A 24901-nucleotide genomic window follows, 5' to 3' on the forward strand; every position below is an offset into this window, starting at 1 on the left:
TGCTCGAGCGAGCCATGGCCTCGGGTAAAGGCAACCGTGGCTTCTGGCCATGTCTGGCCAGACTGGAGGCACTGGGGGTGGATCTGGCCGTGTATGGCGCCAGGGAATCCTGCAGGAGGAGGATGAGGAGGAGAAGCTGGACACGCTACAAGGCATCCTGGCCACCTTCCTGGAAGAAGACACACTCCTTGATATCTGCAGGGAGATTATCCAGCGGTGGTCAGAAAACCAGAATGTTGTAACCAAAGAGAAAAAAGATGAGGTGCAAGCCATTGCCACCTGTCACATGTGCCCAACATATAGCTACTCTTTCTACAATGGTGTATTGTTAGTTAGGAGAATATTCACTAGCTTTATAGGGGAAATGCTTTATTCCTGTTTTTCTTATTAACCTATTGCATAAATCATCTTTGTTTTGGAAAAAAGTATTTAATATGGCTGACTAGTAAATATAAATATGGCAGTGAAAGCTTGGGAGATGACATTTTCAATACATGAACCCATAGAGTGCCTTGGAACTGGGAAACTTTGCCTTGGGGACAAATTCTGTTAATGTGGTGGGGGAAGTGACCTCTAGGTACTATACAACATGCAAGTCAAGTCAAGTCAACAAACATTTATTAAGTGCTTTCTAGGTATTGTGTTAAGTTCTAGGAATACAAAAATAAGTAAAAAGGAAGACAGTCATCCCTCCTTTCAAGGAGTTTAAATTCTAATGGGGAGAGATAGCATATAAAAGAGAGCTGAAAAGTATAGGGAAGAAGAGAAGGGAGGGAGAAGGTACTTAAAAGGCCATGTTGAAGAAGTCAAGAGCGTTAAGAATGGAGTCAAAAGAGGAATAAAGGAATAAGTGCGGCTAGTCTGGGACTTTATCAAAATGGAGGCTCTGGCAAGAACTCACCAATTAGGGATAGTGGGACACAGGGACAGAGAGGTCTTCCAAAATGAGAAAGATGCTCAAACCTCGTAGAAAAGTCTGGAGAGTCAGGAACTGAACCAGAAGAGGAGTAAAGGAGTGATTTGTGATATACACAAAATAATAACAACTCAATCTGAGGATGTAGAGAACACTAAGAACTGATGGAACTAGGAAAGAATTCACAAGAAGCTGACACCTGAGATAAAGTTTAAACAAAAACTAGGATTCTGAAATGGAGTGGCATGGAGGAAGTTCATGGCAGTTGTAACAATGCATGGCACATGCACAGTGCACCTTTGACAGAATTTCCCACATGGGCAGCCTAAGGAGCTTGCTTCTAGCAGTAAAGTAGTGATGATGTGGAATGGGTGTGCTTTAAAAAAACTATGCTGCACATATAGACATCCTATACTTGTTTCTGTCTGCTAAACACATGGCTAGGAGAAACCTTGGCTGTGTAGTCAGAATGAGGGTTATATTAAAAAAAAAAGCCAAAGTTAGCTTTGGCCTAGTTTTTTTCTACTAATCTATTGGTTTGACTTCTTCACTCATGGTGTCCCTATGAGGGACCTGGAAGGGAAGGGGTTGTCTTGAGCCTTCTTCCACACACACCCCCTTTGCCTAGGTTCTGTGCCCACCTCAGTGTTTTTTCTTTTAGGTAAAAGGATATCAGTATCTCAGTAAATAGGTTTTGTAGCCAGCATAGGATTGATACCCCAAGAAGTAAGGAAAGACCATTGAGAGAGACCTTTGGGATCCAGTCTGGTAGTATCTGAAGCAAGGATTCATCTAGCAGTCATGCTACATTTGGATATGAACTTGGTGGGACCAATACTATGTAGGAACTAAAAACATAAAACTTATGCTAAGTTTGAGCATAGACTTCTTACATTTTGCTTCCCTCCATATATCCTACAATACAATCACACTGGTTGTCCCTCACACAGGCCATGCTATCTCCCAACTCCATGCCTTTTCAATGGTTTATCTTCATGCCTGGAATGCTCTTTCTCTTCACCTCTGCTTACTGGATTCCCAGGTTTCCTTCAAGATTCTGTTCTAATCTGACATTCTGCAAGAGGCCTCTCCCATTCCCTAACCACCAAACTCCGATCAACACAGCATATTTTGTATGTACATAGTTTTATGCATATTGGCTTTTCTATTAGAATGCAGGCTCATTGAGGACAAACACTGCAATGTTTGCCTTTCTTTGTATTTTCAGCTCTCTACAGAGCCTGGCACTGGCATGCACTTAATAAATTGCTTGTTGACAGACTAAAACTCTATTCTAGGGAAAGGCAATTTATGATATGATGTGCCTAGGCACCTAGTCTCCCTAGAAATTGAGGTGGACCTCCTAGGTATTTAGGGAAAATATTAGTACTTTTATTGACATATCTTTAAAGAAAATACACCTTTGTAAAAACTTTTGAAAGTAAGAGGTTAAATGGAATATGGGTGCCAGTCAGTGGTGGGTAACAGTGAGGGGAAACAGTCAATTGGAACTCAAGCTAGTAAAAATAGAGAAGACACCCCCCCCCAATCCCTCAGAGTATCCTAGTATCCTAAGGGGCAGATGTGGCAACCTGGCTCCAAGGGAGAGTGTGAGTTGTCTTAATGCAATGGGGACTACGGATTTGAGTGTGTGGAGAATGAATTATAATTTATATTTGAATATTCATATTAATATCCTTGCTACCTCTTTTAATATTAGTGAATTAATATCTAATTATATGTCTATGGAAAAAGAGCTTGAATTTGGGACAAGAAATTAAAGAAAAACAAAAACTATGCCGAGAAAAGCAGAAAAGTCTTTTGTTCAGGTCACACTAGGTGAGGGTTACTTCAATCTATAAACATTTATTAAGTGCCTGTCATGTGCCAGGCACTGTGCTAAATGCTAGGGATACAAAAAGAGACAAAGAACAGTCCTTGTTTTCAAGAAGCTCAACATCTATGCTTCAAATATGTTGAAATATCATATCATTTTGACACCTAGACCTATGGTGAGTGTTTTAGCAATTGCTTCCATTTATACCATGTAGCCAAAACAAACAAACAAAAAATACACTCTATAAATCTGCTTATGAGGCATAGTATGATAGAAGCTAAAAAATTCCACACCCATCAAACTGGTATTTCCAAATTCTATATCCTAATTTTCTGTTATAACACTCATACCAACAAGTATCAGGCATGATCTACCTAACTGACAAAAATATGTTTAATTTCCAATACAGAAAAGTGTAATTTTTCTAGAGTGACTTCCAAGGTATATTGGAATACCTTGAAAATGTTTCAAAGATTTTTTGTTGTTCCTTTCTACTCTTTAAGAATATAAATAGAAATTTCTAAATTTTTCTTTATTTTTTGAAAGAAAAACAACTTTTAAAGCTCTTAAAAACAAATTTTGGAGGCATAATATAGGTGAGAATTTGAAAATAATAAATAAATAAAAATAATAATTATAAAAATTTTTGTAGCAGCAAAGAACTGGAAAGAAGGTAGATTCCCAGTGATTAGAGAATGACTAAGCCAATTTTGGTACATAAATGGAATGGAATATTACTGTGATGTAAGAGAAAATGATTGTGATACACAGAAAAGTACAGAAGACCATATGAATGGATGCAAAGTTAAGAAAATGGAAACAGGAAAGCAATGTGCATGATGACTGTAATAATATAAGTGCCACAGCAAAACAATCTTAACTGAGTTCTGTAAAAATAAAAGCTAAGTTTGGGAGGAGTGAGCAGCTTGGAAGCAAGACAATGGCACTGTAGGGCTGACCTGCCCCTTTTCCAAAGGTGCTGCTTCCCAGGATGATGGCTACTATAGGGACTGGGCTGAAAGCAGGGCCAAGGGTTTGGTGGCAGGGGAATTGTTGCTTGCCTTAGTCATGATCTTTATATAAAAATAGGACCATTGCCTTTTTTTTGAGGACCATGGACTTTTACTTGTGGTCACATAATTAAATTAAATTTGTAGCACAAATTTACAGAATATTAGAGCTATGAAGGGTTAATGTATCATGGATTTAGAGTTGAAAGGAACTTCAAAGGCCATCTAGTCCAACTCCTTCATTTTACATATATAGTAACTGGGGCTCAGAGAAGTTAAGGGACTTGTCAAGGGTCACACAATTAGTAAGTGTCAGAGAATGGATTTGAACTCAGAGCTTCTTGATTACAAGTCTAGCACTTTAACCCAAATGCCTCTTTTTAGACATTAGAAAATGATGGTCCAGGAATGTGAGAGGAGTTGCCCAAGGTCACATAACTAATAAGAAACAAAGCCAAGCCTTGAACCTAGATTTTCTGACTCCAAGTTTGGCATATTTTCTTCTATATCAAAAAAATCTAAACAATACTAGTTTCCAATGACATTGCATCACATAAATGAATGAGAGAAAAAGTATTTGTTAAGGACTTAATATGTACCAAGCATTGTACTAAGTGTTAAGGGCATAAATACAAAAGCAAAGAAAATTCCTGCTCTCAGGGATTTGTTTTCTTTTGTTTGTTTGTTGGTTTTGTTGGGTTTTTTTTTTTTTTTTTTTGGTGAGGCAATTGGGGTTAAGTGACTTGCCCAGGGTCGAACAGCTAGTAAGTATCAAGTGTCTGAGGCTGGATTTGAACTCGGGTCCTCCTGACTCCAGGGCTGGTGCTCTATCTACTGCGCCATCTAGCTGCCCAGGGGCTTGTTTTCTAAGAGAAAGAAACAACCCACATCAGGGGAATGTGGCTGAATAACTAGAGGAGGCTATAGCTTCATACTCTCAGGCCTGCCTCCAGTTATGTAACTCGGGTATACATATAGTTAAAATTGTATCCAGTTCTAGTTAGAACTAGCTGCTGAAAATTCTCTTGCTGATGAAACACAGCCATAATTCTACTTTCCTCCTTCTCATCTGGTCTACCTGCTTAATTTTTAGAGATATCCCTCTCCCTTTTTACAATTGGTCCATGTTCTCTGACCCTATTTCCTCACCAGCTATGTGACAGCTTCCACAATGAGCCCTTTGTCTGAAAATTCTATTTTATACCAGGCCCCCAAAGGTTATGTGACTTTGACCCAAAGGCATATCCCACAGATCATGTAGACTACTACCCACCATGTGGTCCAGTGGACCAGGGAAGCTACATGAAAACATAGACCTGACTGAATTGCATTTTATCTGTACATACTCTCCTATGTTCCTATTTTGTGAGTATCAATAAACTATTCTTACCCATCCTATTGTGGCACCATTCACCTTAACTCTATCCTGAATCTTAATGACAATGGCCAGGGAAGGCAAGTTTGATACTGAAAATTAGTAGGAAGATGAAGAGTGCTATAGGAGAGTAGATTGAGACATTCCACCAAAAACTATGGCAAAGTTGAGTTGACCATAATTTCATAAGTGGAAATGAGAGTAAGATAAAAGTAAAGAGTACGTGTGTTGGGGCAGCTAGGTGGCACAGTGGATAGAGCACTGGCCCTGGAGTCAGGAGGACCTGAGTTCAGATGGGACCTCAGTCACTTGACACTTACTAGCTGTGTGACCCTGGGCAAGTCACTTAACCCCAACTGCCTCACCAAAAAAAAAAAAAAAAGTACATGTGTTGACAAGGTAGCTATTGAAGAGATGACTGGAGAGTAGGGAGTGAATTGAAACATGACTACACACAAATAAGTATAATACAAGTTAGGATAAGTTACATTGGACTAACTCCAGCATTATGAATAATGCAATTGGAAGGGGTAAGGAAATTCATAGAAAAGACAGACAGGCAAGGAGGAAAGTGACTATCTTGGCCCTGCTCACCTGAAGACATTACAGAATAAATCAGAATGCAGAAAACAGATTATTACAGTATCTTACTCCTTATCTCCCTCCCTCTCAGTAGAGTTTTGCCTTGACCTTGAAGTAAAAGATTTGTAGGGGGGCAGCTGGGTGGCGCAGTGGATAGAGGACCGGCCCTGGAGTCAGGAGTACCTGAGTCCAAATCCGGCCTCAGACACTTAACACTTACTAGCTGTGTGACCCTGGGCAAGTCACTTAACCCCAATTGCCTCACTTAAAAAAAAAAAAAAAGATTTGTAGGAGCAAAAAAGGACAAGAGGAGTTAGGGAAGAGGAAGCCAAGTGAATGAGAAGTAGAGAAGCAAGCAGGGAGGGAGGAGACAGACAAAATTGGTTTTAGAATGCAGGCATAAAATATCTTTGCAGTGGAACCTATGCTACTAAATTCATTTCTGTTGGGGACAGAGACCAGTAGCTTTCCATCTGTTTACCTTTTTCCCTTTATCCCCAGAGAGGGTTGATTATATAATAAGTCATTTTCTCACTTCAATCCCCTCAGTCATTCCTTAGACTGTGAAACATTTGCTTTTCTTTTAAAAGTTTATTTTTTAAAGGTGACAAATATGGTAAAGGTGCTGGTCAATAGAATTATTAAACTGTGTGTACTAGTGTTTGGATGCTATTAAGTAGAGGAAATGGGAAAAAAAAACCAAGAAGGGAAGAATTAATCTATTATGTTGCCAACATATGTTGACTGTATTCAAAGGAGAGAATGATTTATTTTAAAAACTTCCGGGAGCAGAAAGAATACTTTCACTGGGGTTTCTTTCTTAATCAAAACAAGTTAGTAACACTGTGGGAGCTGGCTAGGGTGAGTCAGGCAGCAGTCATTAATCCTTTAACCCCTTGGCAAGGCAACCCTCAAAAGGGAGCACACTAAAATAGTAGCTAAAGAGGAAGTCACTTCCCCAAAAGAGGAGTGAACCTGTGGAGAAGTAAAGCCAGTTCAACAAGTAGTATTTCCTTCCTATAGGAGGTTTATTTGAAGCCATCTTTTCATTTCATTTCTGTCTTTTTTTTGTGGGGAAATGAGGGTTAAGTGACTTTCCCAGGGTCACACAGCTAGTAAGTGTCAAGTGTCTGAGGCTGGATTTGAACTCAGGTCCTCCTGAATCCAGGGCCAGTGCTCTATCCACTGCACCACCTAGATGCCCCCATCTTTTAATTTCTTATGGCACAATTTTTATACCCTAATTACTTCAATCATTTCCTTCATTTAATTTTTATCCTTAAATATTTTAATGCATAAGTGATAGAAGCATTCTTTGTCTTTTCGATTCTTTGTCCTTTCGATGAGGTTTTATAGCTTAATTTCGTGGGGTGGAGGCAATTGAGGTTATGAATTACCTAGGGTCACACAGCTAGTGTGTGTACCAGATTTGAACTCAGGTCCTCCAGACTCCAGGGCTGGTGCTCTATCCACTGAGCCACCTAGCTGCCCCTATTTCCTGATTAAAAAAAAATAATCCTGTTTCTAATTTTGGTTATTTTCTTTTTCTGATTTACTATGTTTTGCATTTATTCAAGCATCCAAAGGCATTTCCCTCTATAATCAATCTGCTACAGTCCTATTATGAATATAAATATAAAATAATATTATTTAATGCAGTTAATGATACCATAAGTATGTGTTTCCTGAAACTATATTTTGTGCCAGTGAATTTTATTTAAATACTATGGTTCATCTACTTACTAATTCTTGGTATATGAAAGAAGTTCTACATTGCTACTAAATCTATACCCATTTTATTGTAGTGAGCTAAGTGTTCATGGCATAGTTCATTGTTTCTCTGCTTTATTACATATATCTTCTTTGTGGGGCAATGAGGGTCACACAGCTAGTAAGTGTCAAGTGTCTGAGGAGGGATTTGAACTCAGGTCCTCCTGAATCCAGGAGAGTATAAGGAAGAATGGTTCTAGAATTATAGAATTTTAGTTAAGATACTGCCTCTTCTTATTAACATGTGATCTTGGGCAATTTATTTAACCTCTCTGAGCTTCAGTTTCCTAATCTATTAAAAGAGGGAGTTGGACTAGCTGTTCCCTGAGTCTATTATCCTATATAGGAAAAACCAAATGGATGAATTTTGCCAGTTGTCCAAAATCATGATATTCAGTTGGATGGACAACTTCTTCCAGTTTACCTTAGAGAGACAAATGGAGAATTAGTTTAATCCATTGATGAACAGGAGGGAAGTGGGCTAAATTGCCTTTTAAGGACCCCATATTTTCCCCTGGGGGAAAAGGCCCAAATTTTAAATTTTCATATTCTTAAAGAAACACAATTATCTGTGAGTCATAAAACACTACAGTATTTGAAGAACTAAAGTTAAGGCTTGTCCAAAGGGCAATGCATATTCATCTGGCATGAATGGTATACAAAAGAGAAGAGTTGTAAACGATGCTATTAAGAAAGTACAAGCAAAAAAGAAAACAAACTGCTCTTGTGGCAAAGGACAATCAATGATCAGCTCATATTCTCATTAATATCCTTAAAATTACATGTGAACTCAAGGGAAGCCTTCATTATCTTGGGAGATCCACACTGGGGAATTAATGAAAAAAAAAATGCAAAGGAAGGTGGCCTAGCAATTCCATATCTAAAACTATATTATAAAGCAACAATCATTAAAACTCTTTGCTACTGGCTAAGAAATAGAATGATGGATCAGTGGAATAGGTTAGGTACATAAGACACAGTAGTAAAGAACTATGATAATCTACTCTTTGATAAACCCAAAGACTCCAGCTTTTGGGATAAGAATTCACTGTTTGACACAACTGCTGGAGAAAACTGGAAAATAGTATGGCAGAAACTAGGCATAGACCTATACTATACTTTAATACTATATACCAAATAAGGTATATCAATAAGGTCAAATAGGCAGATGATTTAAACATAAAGGGAAAAAAAACTATGGAGTCTGAAGGCAGATTGAGGAATATTATTTTCCCTTATTTTGGTTTTTTATTTCTTGTGGTTTTTCCCTTTTGTTCTGATTTTTCTTTTACAACATGACTAATGTGGAAATTTGTTTAACATGATTGTACATATATAACCTATATCAAATTGTTTGCTGTCTTTTGCAGGGGGAAGGAAGGGATGGAGGGAGAAAAATTTGGAACTCAAAATCGTACAAAAATGAATGTTGAAAACTATCTTTGCATGTAATTAGGAAAAAATAAAATACTATTAAGTGAAAAAATAATATCTAGGCTCTTTTGCCTTTTCCTTATCATCTTGGAAAACAGATCTAGTATGGTATGTATGTATGTATTCACTTATTTATTTATTTATTTATCCATCCATTCATTCATTCATTTATGTGAGGCAATTGGGGTTAAGTGACTTGCCCAGGGTCACACAGCTAGTAAATGTCAAGAGTCTGAGGCTGGATTTGAACTCAGGTCCTCCTGAATCCAGGGCCAGTGCTCTATTCACTGCCCCACCTAGCTGCCCCTAGTATGGTATTTATTGATCAAAGGGTATAGGCAGTCAAATTACTCTTTGGGCATAATTCCAGATTGCTTTCCAAAATGGTTGGATCAGTTCACAGTTCCACTAACAGTGCAGATGATATGATGATATGCTTGGAAAAATCCCAAAGACTCAACTAAAAAGTTAGTTGAAACAGTAATTTTAGCAAAGTAGCTGGATATCAAGTAAATCCACATAAAATATCAGCATTCCTATATATCACAAACAAATCCCTGCAAGAAGAGATAGTTAGAGAAATCCCATTTAAAATAATTCTAGACAACATAAAATATGTGGGAGTACACCTGACAAAACAAACCCAGGAACTATATGAACAAAAGGATGAAAAACTTTTTTTACAAATAAAATCAGATTTAAATAACTAGAGAAATGTTCATTGTTTATGGGTAGGCAGGACCAATATAAAAAAATGACAATTTTACCTAAACTAGTTTATATAATCAATGCCATTCCAATTAAATTACCAAAAATTATTTTACTAATTAGAACAAACAATAACAAAATTAATTTAGAAGTACAAAAAAATCACGAATAGCAAAGGAACTAATGAAAAAAAAATGTAATGAGAGGAGGTTTAGCAGTACCAGGTATTAAACTATATTATAAGGGAGCAATTAGCAAAAATATTTGGTACTAGCTAAAAAATTGCCTCAAACTTCCGGGGTCATCTCCAGTCATCCTGATGTATATCTTGCCACTGGACCCAGATGGCTCTGGAGGAGAGAGGCTGGTGACTTTGCACCCCTTCCTCACTTAAATCCAATTCACAGTAACCCATGACTGTGACCTCCTAATGTCATGGTCCTCTTTGAGAACAAAGGACAAACCCTGCAGACAGACTCTCAGGCTGGAGGGATGCGGGGGAGGAGAGGGGGGAGGGGAAGAACGCCGAGGCGAACATGGCGGCGGGGGAGGAGGTGGCTCAGGCTTCCCCCCACCGATGGCCTTGAGGGTTGGTGGGTCCACTCGGACTCAGCCTCGCCCCGGCAGCCGGATGCTTCTATACAAATTAATAGCAACACTGTGCCATGGTAGACTCAGAAGAGGAGGAAGCTATGGAAGAAATAACATTTAAAAGTGACACCGTGCTGTCTCATGTGCAACTAAATACCCCAAACAGAAGGCACCTCATGGTGCGTCTGAATGCTGTTGGCCAACCTGTTTTTCTGTCACAATTCAAACTTCTGTGGAACAAAGAATCTTGGAAAGATACTCAAGTTCAGGGTAAAAACCAAAAAGACATTCAAATAGAAAATACAGTACATGAAGACAGAAGTATTCAGGAACACTGTGGCAAGAGTAGCAATTCTGTCGATTTTCTGAACAAGAATGAAACTCAAACTTGCCCTTCTATAAGAATAGAAGCTCTATTGGATGATGATGGTGACTTGGAAGTGGTGAGAAGACCACGGGTTTTCTCTGAAACAGAACAAAAAGAGCTATCAAGAAATAAAATACATCCTAAAATCCTAACCCAGGGAGCAGAAAATTTCAATGAAGAAGAGCAAGAAAATATCCACCACAACATGGTTAAAATAGAGCACACCATGGCCACCCCTCTGGAAGATGTTGGCAAACAGGTGTGGCGAGAAGCTTTCCTTCTAGCTGACTACATCCTGTTCCAACGTGATCTGTTCAAAAGTTGCACTGTGCTTGAGCTTGGGGCCAGCACCGGAATTGCCAGCATCATCACAGCAACTGTTGCTAAGACTGTTTACTGCATAGATGTGGGTGAAGATCTCCTGGCTAAGTGCCAATGGAATGTTGCCCTAAACCGGAACCTGACTGCAACTGGAGGAGGTGCAGTTAAGATTAAAGAACTGTCACTAAAAAAACCCAAAAAAACCAAAAAAAACCCAACTTGGGGGCAGCTAGATGGTGCAGTGGATAGAGCACCGGCCCTGGAATCAGGAGTACCTGGGTTCAGATCCGACCTCAGACACTTAACACTTACTAGCTGTGTGACCCTGGGCAAGTCACTTAACCCCAATTGCCTCACTAAAAAAAACCAAAACCAAACAAAACAAAAAAAAGATTAAAGAACTGGATTGGCTAAAAGATGACTTGTGCACTGATCCTCAAGTTCCTTTCAGTTGGTCTGAAGAAGAAATTTCTGACTTATATGCTCATACTACTATCATAATGGCAGCTGATGTTTTTGTGATGATGACCTCACAGATGCTTTATTTAAAACACTCTACAGAATTACTCACAATTTGAAAAATATTTGTACAATCTACTTATCAATAGAGAAAAGGAGCTCTGGAAGATCGTTGCTGCACTAATAAGTTGATCTCTCATGTGAATGAGGTTGAAAATATTTCCCTGAGTCAGTTTACTACAATTCTTTCTAAACTGTATTTTCAATAAAATCCAAAGCTACCAAAAAAAAAAAGAAAATCAAATTGATTGTCATTGTTTTGAATTGAAAGTCACTGATAATTAGATAACTGTATAAATAAAGTGTTTAATTTAAATGTAAATAAGTGTAACTCCAGTTTAATTGTTTGAAATTATATTTAACATTAGTTTTACAATGGATAATTTTAAAAGAAAATAAGGGAGGAATTCAAGAGATCTTTTGGAGGAAGAAACAGTAAGCAGAAGCCAAAAAGATATAAGGAGGGAGAAAAGGAATTAAGAAAATAATTTGAGTGTTTCCTTAGAATTCTAATACCATCCAGGGTCATAGTTAAATAAGACAACAGTGACTGGGAATGATTTTGTTCTGTTTTAATATTAAAAGAAAAGAGAAAGGGGGGGGGAAGGATGCATGCAACAAGGAAGGGGGAAAGAATTTTATTTTTCAAATAAAAAGCATGTTTTTTAATCAGTTCCTTCCACTATGGGAGTTGGGTCAAGAAATTTGATTGGTGAAGATATCAATACTCAAACACATGAAAATCCAGCTAGACATGTAGAGGGAGAAAACAGGGGGTGAATTGACAAGAACCTGCCTTTAGCATTCTGATTGGGAGGAAAAGGTAGTTTGGTTAATATCTACAATATCCACTGTTGGCTAAACATTTGGTTTTCAAACCTAAATACTTTGATGAATATAAAGATCTCATCAATAAAGGTACTTCCCTCTCTGGTAGCACTTGGTGTGCTACTCTTGTCTATTTATTTTTGTTCAGATTTGTGCTTTAATTGGGATGGGGAAATGCTTGTGTGGAATCTCCTACATTGAAGAGCAGCAAGTCTATGTAGCTTATAGTCTTTAGAATTTCCTGGGTACTATGAGGGTAAGTAATTTTCTTACAGTCATACATTTAGTATAAGTGACAATAATGGCTATTCATCATTACATAGGGTTCAAGATGTTAAATCCAGACCTTCTTGAATCAAAGACTGGCCCATTATCCACTACAACAGGATACAACACTCTTGTCCATATCCTTCCATTAATCCTTCTACCCAATGTCCCATAGGCCTTCCTCTGGATTTCTCAACACTGCATGGTTAACAATGGAGTATATAGATGGTTTCTCTCACATTCTCTACATAAACAGTGACACTTTCCAATCACACATCACTGATGCATCTTCTCTGATGATGCTAAATCCACATTGGTAATGCATTGCAGCCTATTTATACCCACCATGAACCATTGCCCTTTTGGTGATCCTTTACTTCAATTCTTTGGAGACCATAATACTCCATGGTTGATAGCCATATAATTTCATCAGAAGAATATTGTTGTTAAAAAAAGATGGATTTTTGTTTTAAGAAGAAGCCTGGATTTATTAAAAAACTGATTTTCATTTTCCCACAGGCAATACAATTATCTCTTCTCTTGTTCAGCTCCAAGTGCTGCTAATTGACTATAATGTTTGTCAAAGATATATGTACTAATGGGCCAGCTCTACAGATTTTCTGTACTAATGGGGCAGCTCTACAGGTTTTCCTTTCATCTGTATTTCATAGTCGAGACAATAGACCTTCCTGATGCACTTAGTTTTTCCTGTATAAATAGTTAGAATCTTTTGAATGATTATGGATCTCCTTTTGGAAGGTCTACAGTTTTCTAAGGAGTGGCATAATCAACACAATGTCACAGGACTATTTTTCTACCAGTTGGTAATACCTCTTCCCTTTGAACTCTGTTAGACATACTCCATGACAATATCTTTTGAAGGCATACATTTCCCTATTTTTATGCCTTACTTGGTATTAATAATCAGAGGATTGTCAAATAATGTTATATCTTTTGTTATGCATATCAAAGAATCTAATATGATCTTCACATATGTGTGAGAGACACATTATTGGGGGATACTTTGATGTGTCATTTTGCATTACCAAAACATTTAAAAAATAATTTAGCAAACAATAACCAGAGTGATAGGGTATATCTCACACTTTTCAGTCAGTTATGTGACTGTAAAGTGATATTTGGTCATGAAATATCATTTGTGAAAGTATACCTGGTTTCCTTCTGATAATTTCATTAAAGATGCCTTCCAAGTGTGCATAAATTCTTCTAAAATTGTGTTGAAATGAGAAAGTAAGCAAAAAGATAGTTACTGATATCTTCACAATCATCTTTTTGTTTTTGTTTCTTTTTTGTTTTTTAAAGGTTTTTTTTGCTTTTTTAAAAAAATCATAGGGGCAGCTAGGTGGCACAGTGGATGGAGCACTGGCACTGGATTCAGGAGGACCTAAGTTCAAATCTAGCCTCAGATACTTGCCACTTACTAGCTGTGTGACCCTGGGCAAGTCACTTAACCCCAACTGTCTCACCAAAAAAACCCCATAAACATATTTTATTATTTTCCAGTTATATGTAAAGGTAGTTTTCAACATTGGTTTTCATAAGATTTTTAGTTCCAAATTTTTCTCGCTCCATTCCCTCCCCTTCTCCAAGACAGAAAGTAATCTGATATGGGTTATATATGTACAATCACATTAAACAAAATTCTGCATCAGTCATGTTGCAAAAGAAGAATCAGAACAAAAGGGAAAAACCTCAAAAAAGAAAAAAAACAAAAACAAAAACAGAAACAGTATGGTTCAATTTGCATTCAGAATCCACAGTTCTTTTTTTCTGGATGTGGAGAATATTTTCCATCATGAGTTCTTTGGAATTATCATGGATCATTGCACTGCTGAGAAACGCTAAGTTAATCACAATTGATCATCACACAATGTTGCTGTTACTGTGTACAATGTTCTCCTGGTTCTGCTCACTTCACTCAGCATCAGTCCACTTAAGTCTTTCCAGGTTTTTCTGAAATTTGCCTACTCATCATTTCTTATACCACAATAATATTCCATTGCATTCATATACCACAACTTATTCAGCCATTCCTCACAATTCTTTGCTACCACAAAGACAGCTGCTAGGCATAGTTCCAAATTGCTCTCCAGAATGGTTGGATTAGTTCAGAACTCCACCAACAATGCATTGGTGTTTCAATTTTTCCACAGCTTCTCCAACATTTATTATTTTCCTTTTTTGTCATATTAGCCAATCTGATAGGTGTGAGGTGGTACCTCAGAGTTGTTTTAATTTGCATTTCTCTAGTCAATCGTGTCAATCATCTTTTTTTTTTTAACTTGTAAAAGCATCGGATTTTTCCCAATCACTCTTTGTCATTCTTTTTTTTAAGATATATTGAGAAGATACTGTGTACAATAAATATAATACAAAATGAAATTAAGTTCATAATAGAGGCAAGGACAAGGTGCTAATTATTTCAGTTCTGAGGTGGGAAATATTGCTCCCTCTTTTGGGGAAATCAGGGAAAGATTCATTGAAGAGGTGTCATTTGAGTTGGTTCTTGCGTAGGATTTCAACAGATGGAAATGAGGAATAGGATCCTGGATAGATCTTCCAAGGTCATTGCATCAAGAAAAACTGTCAGTCTAACCTAGTTTGGATACACATGCCTGGGTCTGGATAAGCCAGAAATGGTCGTCATTGAAGCAGGTAAGGGAGGCAATGTTCTTGGGCATTTAAGTTGCTTTACAGAGTTGAGACATGTTTAGCATAAAGCTTCTGTACCTTTCAGGTAATGGTGGAAGTCTTTTTTGTGGAAACTGGGTCAAAGGGTGGAGTGGGTGGAAGTGGGCTGTTTAGATGGCATGCTAATGTCTTACATTCATTAAGTTCTCAATGAGGAATTTGTTGCTGACAAGCAAATAGGAAGATTAATTTAACTTTAATACTTCAATAGATTTATGATTTGCAGGCCGTTTTAATCTTAAATGATGATGGATAACTATACACTGCACCAATAAGAAAATGTATACAGAAATGTCATTATACATACCATTCCATAACTAGTGGTATAATGAAAAATGCACTGGCCTGAAATTCAGGAAATGTATTTTGGTTCTAGTTTTTCCATTAAGGAGGTAAGTGACCATAAGCAAGTCACTTAATATTTCTGAGATGATTTTCCTTTCTATAAAATGGGGGTAATACTAATACCGCCTACCATACTGCATTGTTGTCAGAATATCATGGAATAATATGTGTGAAGCTTCTTTGGAAACAGTGAAGCACATTAAAGGCAAGGAGTCATTATTATTATCATTATTTGTTCTCATGATGTCAGCTAGGTGGTGGCTCAACATTTTAGGACTGATTACATCTCTCTCTCTCTCTGTCTATATGTCTTTATGTATGTGCACATACATAGATCATATAGATCACATACGCATAGGACATACACATTTATAACATATCTATTCCATATATACACATATGTAGAAAAGATCACGGTGTTTTTAATGAGAAAAAGGGCCACAAAGGAAATATTACCAACTACCTATTAATATGCTTATCTCATCTCTATGAGGGCTTTTTGAGAACGGAATTTCTATGTATTAAGCATATTGCCAATAAAAACATAAAAACAGTTTTTTGCAGATGATTTTCTATAGTAGACCACCCACTTCCTTTTTTTATCACACATAGCAAGAAAGGAACACAGACATATGAAGAAGAGAATGGTTTTGTCCCAGGTATTTACAATTCAGAATTCAGAATCACTATAACTCAAAACATCATTTAGAGGAAAATTTGAAAAAAGTACTAATCCACATTTATTTCTTCTCCCCGCCCCCACATTGGTTTCCATTCAGTGTTCTATACTTTTACCTTTTGCATCTTTTCTTTCATGTTTCTCTTTCATCCTTCTCTTATTATTTTTCATATAATTTCTGCATTGGGTAAGTATTGTGGCAACATTACTGTTTTATTCATAAATAGCCTGCTTCCCATGGGTCTCTCACCTTTCTTATTATCCAAACCTCTTTTTCTTGTCCTCACCTACACTGAGAATAAGAGAACTCCTTATGTTTTCAGTTTAGCTGTTTATAGTGAGGGAAGATACTTATAGCTCCTTTTCTGGCTCTGGTTTCTGACGGATCTAAATGGACTAGTTTGCTCAGTAATACTGTGCAACTTTGTACATATCAGAAAAAACAGGGAGTGATCCTGTGACTTGTCCTTCAGTCACTGTCTTTGGGCTTATATGGTACAAGTAAGAGCACTGATCAGACCTGTTATCCCCCTAATGCATATGAAAGGGCCTATATGAGGGTTAGCTTCTGTTTTCCACTATAAGATGTCTTTTAATATCTGTCTATATACAGTTAATGAAATATTTAGGAAGCCTTTGAATGAAAGAGATTAATGTTAAAATGTGAGTATAGTGTTGTTATTATGTGATGCAGATGTCATTATATACCCAGGAAACTTCCTAATGAATAAAGATATTATTATGGAGCATTAACAACTTTATTTTCTCACTAACTTAAGTCTCCTTGAATACACCATACATACATGTAACAAGCCACACTATATCAAGGATGAAATGAAGCTCCTACTAAAAAGAAAATATTAGTTATTACTTATACTATATTATTCATTTTAAATTATTTTTTGCCTCAATCAAATTACAGGAATCTTCTTAAGTTAGAAGGATCATAGATCTAGGGATAAATGGGGCCTCAGAGTCCATATAACCCAACTCTTTCATTTTATACATAAAGAAATTGAGACCCAGCCAGGGAGTTTGAACAGCATGCCCAAATGAGATAATATTTTGTTATCATTATAGTGACATCTACATATTATGGGTATCATTTATACTTTTTTCCTTAAGCAGTAGGAAACTTCTCAAGGAATATATTGCAGTGATCCATCAGTGTGTTATATAAATGTTTTAGCCAAACAAGGCTTATCCTCTCTATTTTCAAACCACTCTGGACCCACAAAAAAATAGTAATTTGGGGTTTAGACAAATGGCTAGTTGAAATGCTTTAGCTGGGGATGTCGTTTTGTTGTACCTACTCTATATAGTCTTCCTTTTCAAATGGTATTGTTCTTCATGAAGTAACCTAACTAGCTTGTATACTAAGCATCAAAATGGGAATGAAAAATGTTAAATTCTAATTCCAGTGATGCTACTAATTTACCATGTAGTCTTGAGAAACTCTTACCTGATTTTCTGGTTAAAATCTTTTACCTGTTTTCCATCTCAATTCTTTATTAATAAAATGGCAATCTTAAAACTGACCTAACGGGGGTATTATGAAATCCTTATATGGAGGTGGGTGGGAGAAGAGACACAGATATGGGTGATTCATTCAGGGTAACTGGGTAATTGGGTTTCTAGTTCTTCTCTTAGAAGCTTTAACCTTTCTACTTCTGAGCATTTCTATAGTGCTTTAGAAAATGCTTCCTACTTTCTTCTACTATGTTAACCTTAAGTTCCTCTCGCCTTTTCATGCCTTTTCTTTCCCTATTAGTACCTGATTCTACCTTCTCTCTTTCTACCAGTAATTCAGATCAACCAAATTGGCAAGTGAAAGTAATTGGCAGAGATTTGGGGGGTGGTATACACTACAACCTTCCAAATCTCTTTTTCCCTGTCTCAAGCCCTAGCATCATTTAGTTTTAAATACTTGTAAAATATAAACTGATTATAAATAATAAATAGAATCATTTTAATCATTTGTTTTGTAATCCATGAAACAAAGAAAAATACAAAACAGTTTCCAATCTGATGGGACCCTTCCTATTCTTGTAGTGACTGTACAAAATGGTTGAAAGGGGAACAGATATTTCTAAGAATCACAGGAATTTTAGAATATTTACAAAAATTCATTTATATATTGTTATTCTAAATGAGATGCTTGTTCAATGACCAGTGAGCCAACATACTACTAGAACTAAATATCAGTACTGACATTCTCAAAATAATGATATAAGAAGATATGAAGAAGCTAAATGAAAAGACAATTGTGATAAGATCCTTAGATCCCAGATAGATTGATTAGGCTAGTGCTTTGACACAGCTTCCTAGTAGCCTCTTGCCATAGTGATGTGGTTTCTTGGCCACCTAAGAGCATAAAACTCCCATGTGGCATTGGGATCCTTCAGGCTTGGCTGATGTCTTAAGGCCACAGGACTCACCATACCCTACCCTACTGACCCATTTACGTGAATCAATTTACCCAAGCTAAGTGCTACAGTATCATTATTGATGTAACCTGGATGTTCCTGGATGGGCCTAACTCAGACCAGTCTCCTGACGGTTTAGGTTACATATCAGAAAAGAATTAGACACTTGGAGATCATCTAACAATGAACAAAAGGGGATTTGCTTAGCCATAGTAGGAAGATATTTAACAAGGATAATCACTGAGGACACCTCAAGTTGATTCACCTAAGTAGAGTTCCCTTTTCTTATTTGTCCATCATGATTCAACAACCAAATAGCAGAGAGCTCCTGGTGATCATTGTGACTGCTTTGTTCTCATACAACTAGAAAATAATATCCACAGCCTGAACCTTTAATCCCCTGAGCCAACCAATACATAAAATGGTCTTGACACTTTACAGAAAAATTAGCCTAATATGCAAGAGGGGAGGGATTATGATGTTACTCCTACCACAACGTATTTTTAGCTAAGTGTGCGGTATTTTGTATGAGACTAATTGGTGCAGAAAATGCTAATAAAATGTTTTGTGATTGTGTGTGGGGAAGAAATGGAGTATCTTTGTAGAGAGAGACATTTTTCATCCTGTCTTTGAGAGGGCATGTGTAATGCCAGATTCTCCTAGGGAATGACTCCAGAAATATGGAGAAAGACAGACAGACAGACAGACTTTGATATCTCATCTTTAAGACACATAACAGAAGAAGGGCGCTCCTGAAAATGTCCCTATGGAATTCAGGGCATTTGCCACTGGATGAAAACAAAGTCTCCCTCTCTTCTTGTTCGTGCTGAGATAACTTGCTTCTAGCAAGAGAGCTCATTTACTGTGTATTTTCTGGTATTTTCTAATCTCTATAACGCCTTTGATTTCTTCTTGTTTGTTTGGATAAATGGGTTTACTTGTCATTGATTATTTGTATCAGTCTTTTGTGTAACTAGCTTTTGGTAGAAAAGGGTCAAATTGGTGGGTGTAAGCTATTGTCTACCCTCCTTATTCCAAACCTAAGTACACCTAGGCCAGCAATATTTAGGGGGTGCAGATAGATATAATTCTACCCTCCTCTTAGAGATTGGAGAATAGTGTGGTCAGCTTCAATGCCTCTTCTGCTTACTGAAAATGCTCAAAATTTCATTCATTTTTGGAGAAGGGTGGGCAAAATTCCAGAGATATCTATCAATGCTGTCCTTAAGTCATATTTAGACAATTCATGTGGACATACATAAGCACATACTTTACACTAAATAGCCTTTCTATCCTATGGATAAGTAAACTACCTTTTGTTAACAGTTGAATGATCAGAGGCAGCTAGGTGGCACAGTGGATAAAGTACCAGCCCTAGATTCAGGAGGACCTGAGTTCAAATCTGGCCTCCTCAGACACTTGCCACTTACTAGCTGTGTGACCCTGGGTAAGTCACTTAACCCTCATTGCCCCAGAAAAACAAAACAAAACAAAACAAAAACAAACAAAAAAAACCAGTTGAATGATCCATGAGTGTTTTATTTCATTCTAATATCTAAACTAACAGGAGACCAACTTGAATCAGTCTCCTTGCCCATAACCTCCCCCCACCCCATTACAACAATTTAAAGGTTTTTCTTAGAAAAGCAAATAAAAGACTTAGTGGAGTTGGTTTTATTGTATAGTCAATCACAATGATAAACATCATTTCATGGGACAATTCATCATCTCTTATTTCAATGTTTAGGATAAGCATTAAATTTAATGAACATTTATTAATCGCTGTTTAAACAATGGGGATATCGAGAAAAAAATGGAACATTACCTATACTCAAGGAATTTAAAGCCTACTGGATAAGCCAAAAGGCTACCAGGAAGATAATGGTCGCTTATATATTATTATTATTATTATTATTTTTTTTTTTAGTGAGGCAATTGGGGTTAAGTGACTTGCCCAGGGTCACACAGCTAGTAAGTGGTAAGTGTCTGAGGCTGGATTTGAACTCAGGTACTCCTGACTCCAGGGCCGGTGCTCTATCCACTGCGCCATCTAGCTGCCCCTCGCTTATATATTATTAATATTAATCTATAGACAAAAACAAGGAGGTAAAGAAATGAGACTGTAAATTAAATCAACATATACTGTAACAAATGATTTTGTCAATTCAGAATTTGGTAGAGGGCAAGATAACCAAAAACATGTTTGAATATACAGTTAAATATTTACAACAAAGATTAACACAAAAGTTCACATCTAGTTATTAATAATACTAACATCATCACCATCCCCCCCCAAAAAAAACCCCAACCAACCAAACAAACAAACCCAGAACAACTAAGACAGGAAATGACTGGTTACTAAAGTGGGAATCATTTCTGAATCAGCTGTATGTGTACTGTTAAACTTGTTAGGCTAAAAACAAAAATCAAAATCAAATTAGAAGAAAAGATAATAAGAAGATATAGCATCCAAATAAAAGAGATTTAACCTGACATATATGAACAAATTACTGTTGCTCTAAAATAGAAAATGGATAAAGGAATAGCCATGGATGGCCATCATTTCCCATGGAATTGATATATTGTGGTGTATGGAATGTTCAGGGATGATTAGCACCCCTGTTATGAGGGCTTACTGAGTCCTTTTCAGAATTGTTCATCCACCTTTGGTGTCCACCTCTCACCCAGATCTCCCTTGTGGCTTTAAGAAACTGTACCATGCGCATCAGCCACATTGGTAAAATTATCTTGGCAGACAGGCTAAACCAAGTTGAAGGTAACCAATGGGCCTCAAAACCATTGGTGAGTTAGCAGCTTGCTAACGTGAAGGCTTCCCCTGGAGGAATGGGCTGATGAGAACAATCTGTTCCAACAGCCATGAAGGCAGCTGAAGCAGGCCTTGTGGAGCACTTGAAGCTTGGTCAGGCATCAAAGATATTGAGGTCATCCATTGCATCCCGAGCCATTACTAATTGTTTTGACTTTTGTCTTGCCACTAGACTTTCATGCCGTTGGAAGAGAGAATGAGATTGACAACTTTGCCAAACTTGGCTTCACTTAAATCCAAAAGTCCTGAGTACAGTAGACCAGAGTAAGCTGCTCTGAAGCTGAACTCTGGTTAAAGGCTCTCTTCTGTAACAGAGCTCCAGGACCTCTGTCTGTTCTACATTCTGCCTGGACTCCTTCCTGCTCCTTCCCTTCCCTCACCAGGGTTACTGACATACTGGGCTCCTACCTCATACTTCTGGGAGTGGTCTGGCTGAATGTTACCTAGGACCTTGTTCCTATAGTTGTCCACCTCAATCCTACTTAAAAAGCAGCAAGGCTCTATCATAGAGCTATAGCAAGGCTAATATGAGGCCTATTTAGGATTTGGTAGACCTCGAGCTTTGTTTCCTAGAGTTGAGCTAGATCCAGTAGGCATGCAGTCCCTGGATCAGCCAGGTTAGGATTGATTAACTCCCTCCTTCCTGGGTTTACAACAGAATGTTCTTAATTCCAGTTACACAATACAAATCAGCCTGATAGCTCTGTCCTTGAAAGCAATGTGGATGTGAAGCAGGAAGCCTCTGGGGATTTCTGCAGATAAGAAGATCCACGTACCCCACAATTGGTTTAGGGATGAACTGAGACAATAGACAATGTTGCAAGAAGACTCAAGAGAAACCTACTTAGTTTGTCCTACTGCTCTCAAGAATATCTGATTATTTGCATATCAGTTGGTTCAATCTCATTACCATAGGGAAACTTTGTTAGACTAGGTCTCCATACAGTTCCTCTGGAAAAATAATAGAATTTTACCAATTAATCATCAAGGGTCAACAAAGAGTCCTACAACTGGAAAACAACTAAACAACAACAATAATTATGTGGACTGATTGGCTCAGCAGTCACAAAGGAATTTAGTTGACTAGAAACAACTGGCATATACTATATGCCGGTATTGTGCTAAGGGCTGACAAAGTCTTTAAAAGCTAGTAGGTCGAATTTTCAGTCCACAGTACTTGGAGGCAGCAAGATTTGAGTTCGAATTCAGCCTCAGATGTCTACTAGCAGTAACCCTGGGCAAGTCATTTGACCCATCCCTGCCTATTCCTTATACTACAAAATAGGGATAATATAATTTATCTCACAGGGCTGTTCAAAAAGCATTATACAAATATTATTATTATTGGATAACAGGTGATCAGTGCGGGTATGTTGGTTCTCTTAAAGAGTGACAAGAGAAAGGGACGCGAAGGATGTGTTGGGGAAGGAGCAAGTGTTGGCTTGCCGTGGTAACTGGAGGGAGTCATTTAAGGATAACTCAGGGAATGTAGTCAGATGAAACTGAGACAGAGATGGCCCTCAACACTAGCGAACATGAGAAAGGGCTTTCGCAGCAGGCCGATAACTCCGGGATGCGCAGCCTAATTGCTACATCCTCCTCAGGAAGTGTCCCCACCCTGGAGAGGGAGCCAGGTCTTTCACCAGGTAGGCGGGGATATGAAGAAGGAGGTGGAGGAGAAGGAAGAAAGAGCGCCAGGAGGGCCCAAGCCTCCCACTATGGTGGGAGATGGGGAGATTAGGAAAAGGTGCGGACAGCAAAGTGCGGGTCAAGGCTTCCCTCAGGCAGTAGGGTTGCCTTGGGCTCCCAGTCAGGGACTAGCTCCTCCCAGGCGCAACTGTTGCCAGCGACACAAACGAGACTAAGACGCAGTGCAGTCCAAATGGGATCGCCGGTAAAACTAGAGCAGTTTAAAGGCGCCCGTGCGTGCGTGCGTGCGTACGTGCGTACACACTCGAGCAGGGGGCCGAGCCGGCGTCTACGCTTGCGTCTGCTCCAATCCCGACCGCCGCTTTTCCGCTTGCCAGAATCTACCAATAGGAAGCCGGAATTTTCACTGCGGGGAAATTCAAACGCCGCGTCGGAGAGTCTGCGTCTGCCCTTTCTTCTGCTTCCTTTTTGTAATTCTCCGGACCATGAGCTCTACTTCGTGGACACTTGGGGGCCCCTCGGCTTCGGCCGGCTCGTGGGGGACTTTCGCGGGTGCTACCGGGGACGGTGAGGTGGGGTGAAGAGGGTGGGGTGGGGACTGGGCCCGAGAGGCCGAGGCGGCGGCTGCCGCGTCCTCTTTGCCAGTTATGCCCTGGAGCCGCGGCAGGGGCGTGGGCTTCAGCGCTGGGATGACGGGAGAGCAGCGCGGTCTCCTCCGCTCTCGCCCGCCCAACTCGGCGCCTTCCCGAGGGCAGTGGGTCTGATTTCCGAGTGGGGCGGGCGGAGCGGAGCGAAGAGCCAAGTTGTTTTGGAAAGTGGGACCCTCCACGGAAAACGAGGAGGCATTTCTACTATGGGAGATAGTCCTGCTTCGGCTGTGTGGCTTTAGGTTAGCCACACAGCCCCTCCTCCCCGCCCGCTCCCAGCCTGTTCCTCATTTATAAACTTCGAGGGGATTTGTCTAGGTGTCTCTTCCAATGCTAAAGCTTAATGAATGGGATTCAGTGTTTGCTGTTTTCCCCAACTGGCTTTGTCTTGCCACTGCCCTGTTTTCCTGCAGCCTGTGTGTGTACAACTTTGCTGGTGTCCATGGCTTGATGGTTGCTATTGGAGGTTACATAAGCCATGAAGCGCCTCCCCATAATTGATGACAAGATTTCTGCTGAGCTTATGGACTCTGGATCACGTGTTCTTAACTCATTTTGTGTGTTAGGGACCCTTTTCGCAGTCTGGTGAAGCCCTTTTCAGAAAAGTGTTTTTAAACTCATAAAATTCATAGAATTACAAAGTAAACTATTATGAAAATATTGAAGTTCATGATCTCTAGGTAAAGAACCCCTGGTCTAGATGAGAAGGTGGTTCAAAAACCATGCTTTAGTTATTGTTTAGAAGTGCACTCCTTCTATTTTGCATTTGCATAGGAAATTAGTTCCTGTATCTTCTCCAACTCATATTAGTAGACAAATTAGGAGTTACATGAGACCTTGACAAGTGACTATAGATCTTGGAAGACTGGATCCAGTGCCACAAAAGGTAGGATTTAGGCGAAATGGTGATAGGGGAATCATAGATTTAGCCCTGGAAGGGTCCTTAAAGACCAATCCAGTCTACCTGCCCCACCTTATTTTTTAGGTGAGGGAATTGAGGAACAGAATGGTTAAGAAATTAGATATGAACACCATTGAAGAGCCTAGGGGGCAGGTAAATGACTAGATGCTATGTACCATTAGAAATAAA

General features: G+C 38.6%; 2 protein-coding genes across 4 annotated transcripts in view; both read left to right on the plus strand.

Annotated features, from left to right (window-relative positions):
• Positions 1 to 10297: 10297 nt before the first annotated feature.
• Positions 10298 to 11554, plus strand: LOC122755056 (methyltransferase-like protein 22). The gene is given in 3 exon segments (XM_044003441.1): positions 10298 to 11082; positions 11303 to 11427; positions 11430 to 11554. Coding segments are annotated over 3 exon segments (1035 nt in total).
• Positions 11555 to 23564: 12010 nt separating this feature from the next.
• TTK (TTK protein kinase) overlaps positions 23565 to 24901 on the plus strand; it is a 40953-nt gene continuing 39616 nt past the window's right edge. For 2 of the 3 annotated variants that reach the window (XM_044004175.1, XM_044004176.1), the window contains exon 1: positions 23565 to 23731. In XM_044004175.1, the coding sequence (XP_043860110.1) occupies positions 23650 to 23731 (82 nt within the window). In that variant the 5' untranslated portion in view covers positions 23565 to 23649. Of the gene's footprint in view, positions 23737 to 24901 lie in introns of all 3 variants that reach the window. The other variant, XM_044004177.1, reaches the window with a different exon arrangement.

This window comes from Dromiciops gliroides, chromosome 4 (genome assembly GCF_019393635.1).
Source record: "Dromiciops gliroides isolate mDroGli1 chromosome 4, mDroGli1.pri, whole genome shotgun sequence".
In the NCBI taxonomy this organism is placed as follows: Eukaryota; Metazoa; Chordata; class Mammalia; order Microbiotheria; family Microbiotheriidae; genus Dromiciops; species Dromiciops gliroides.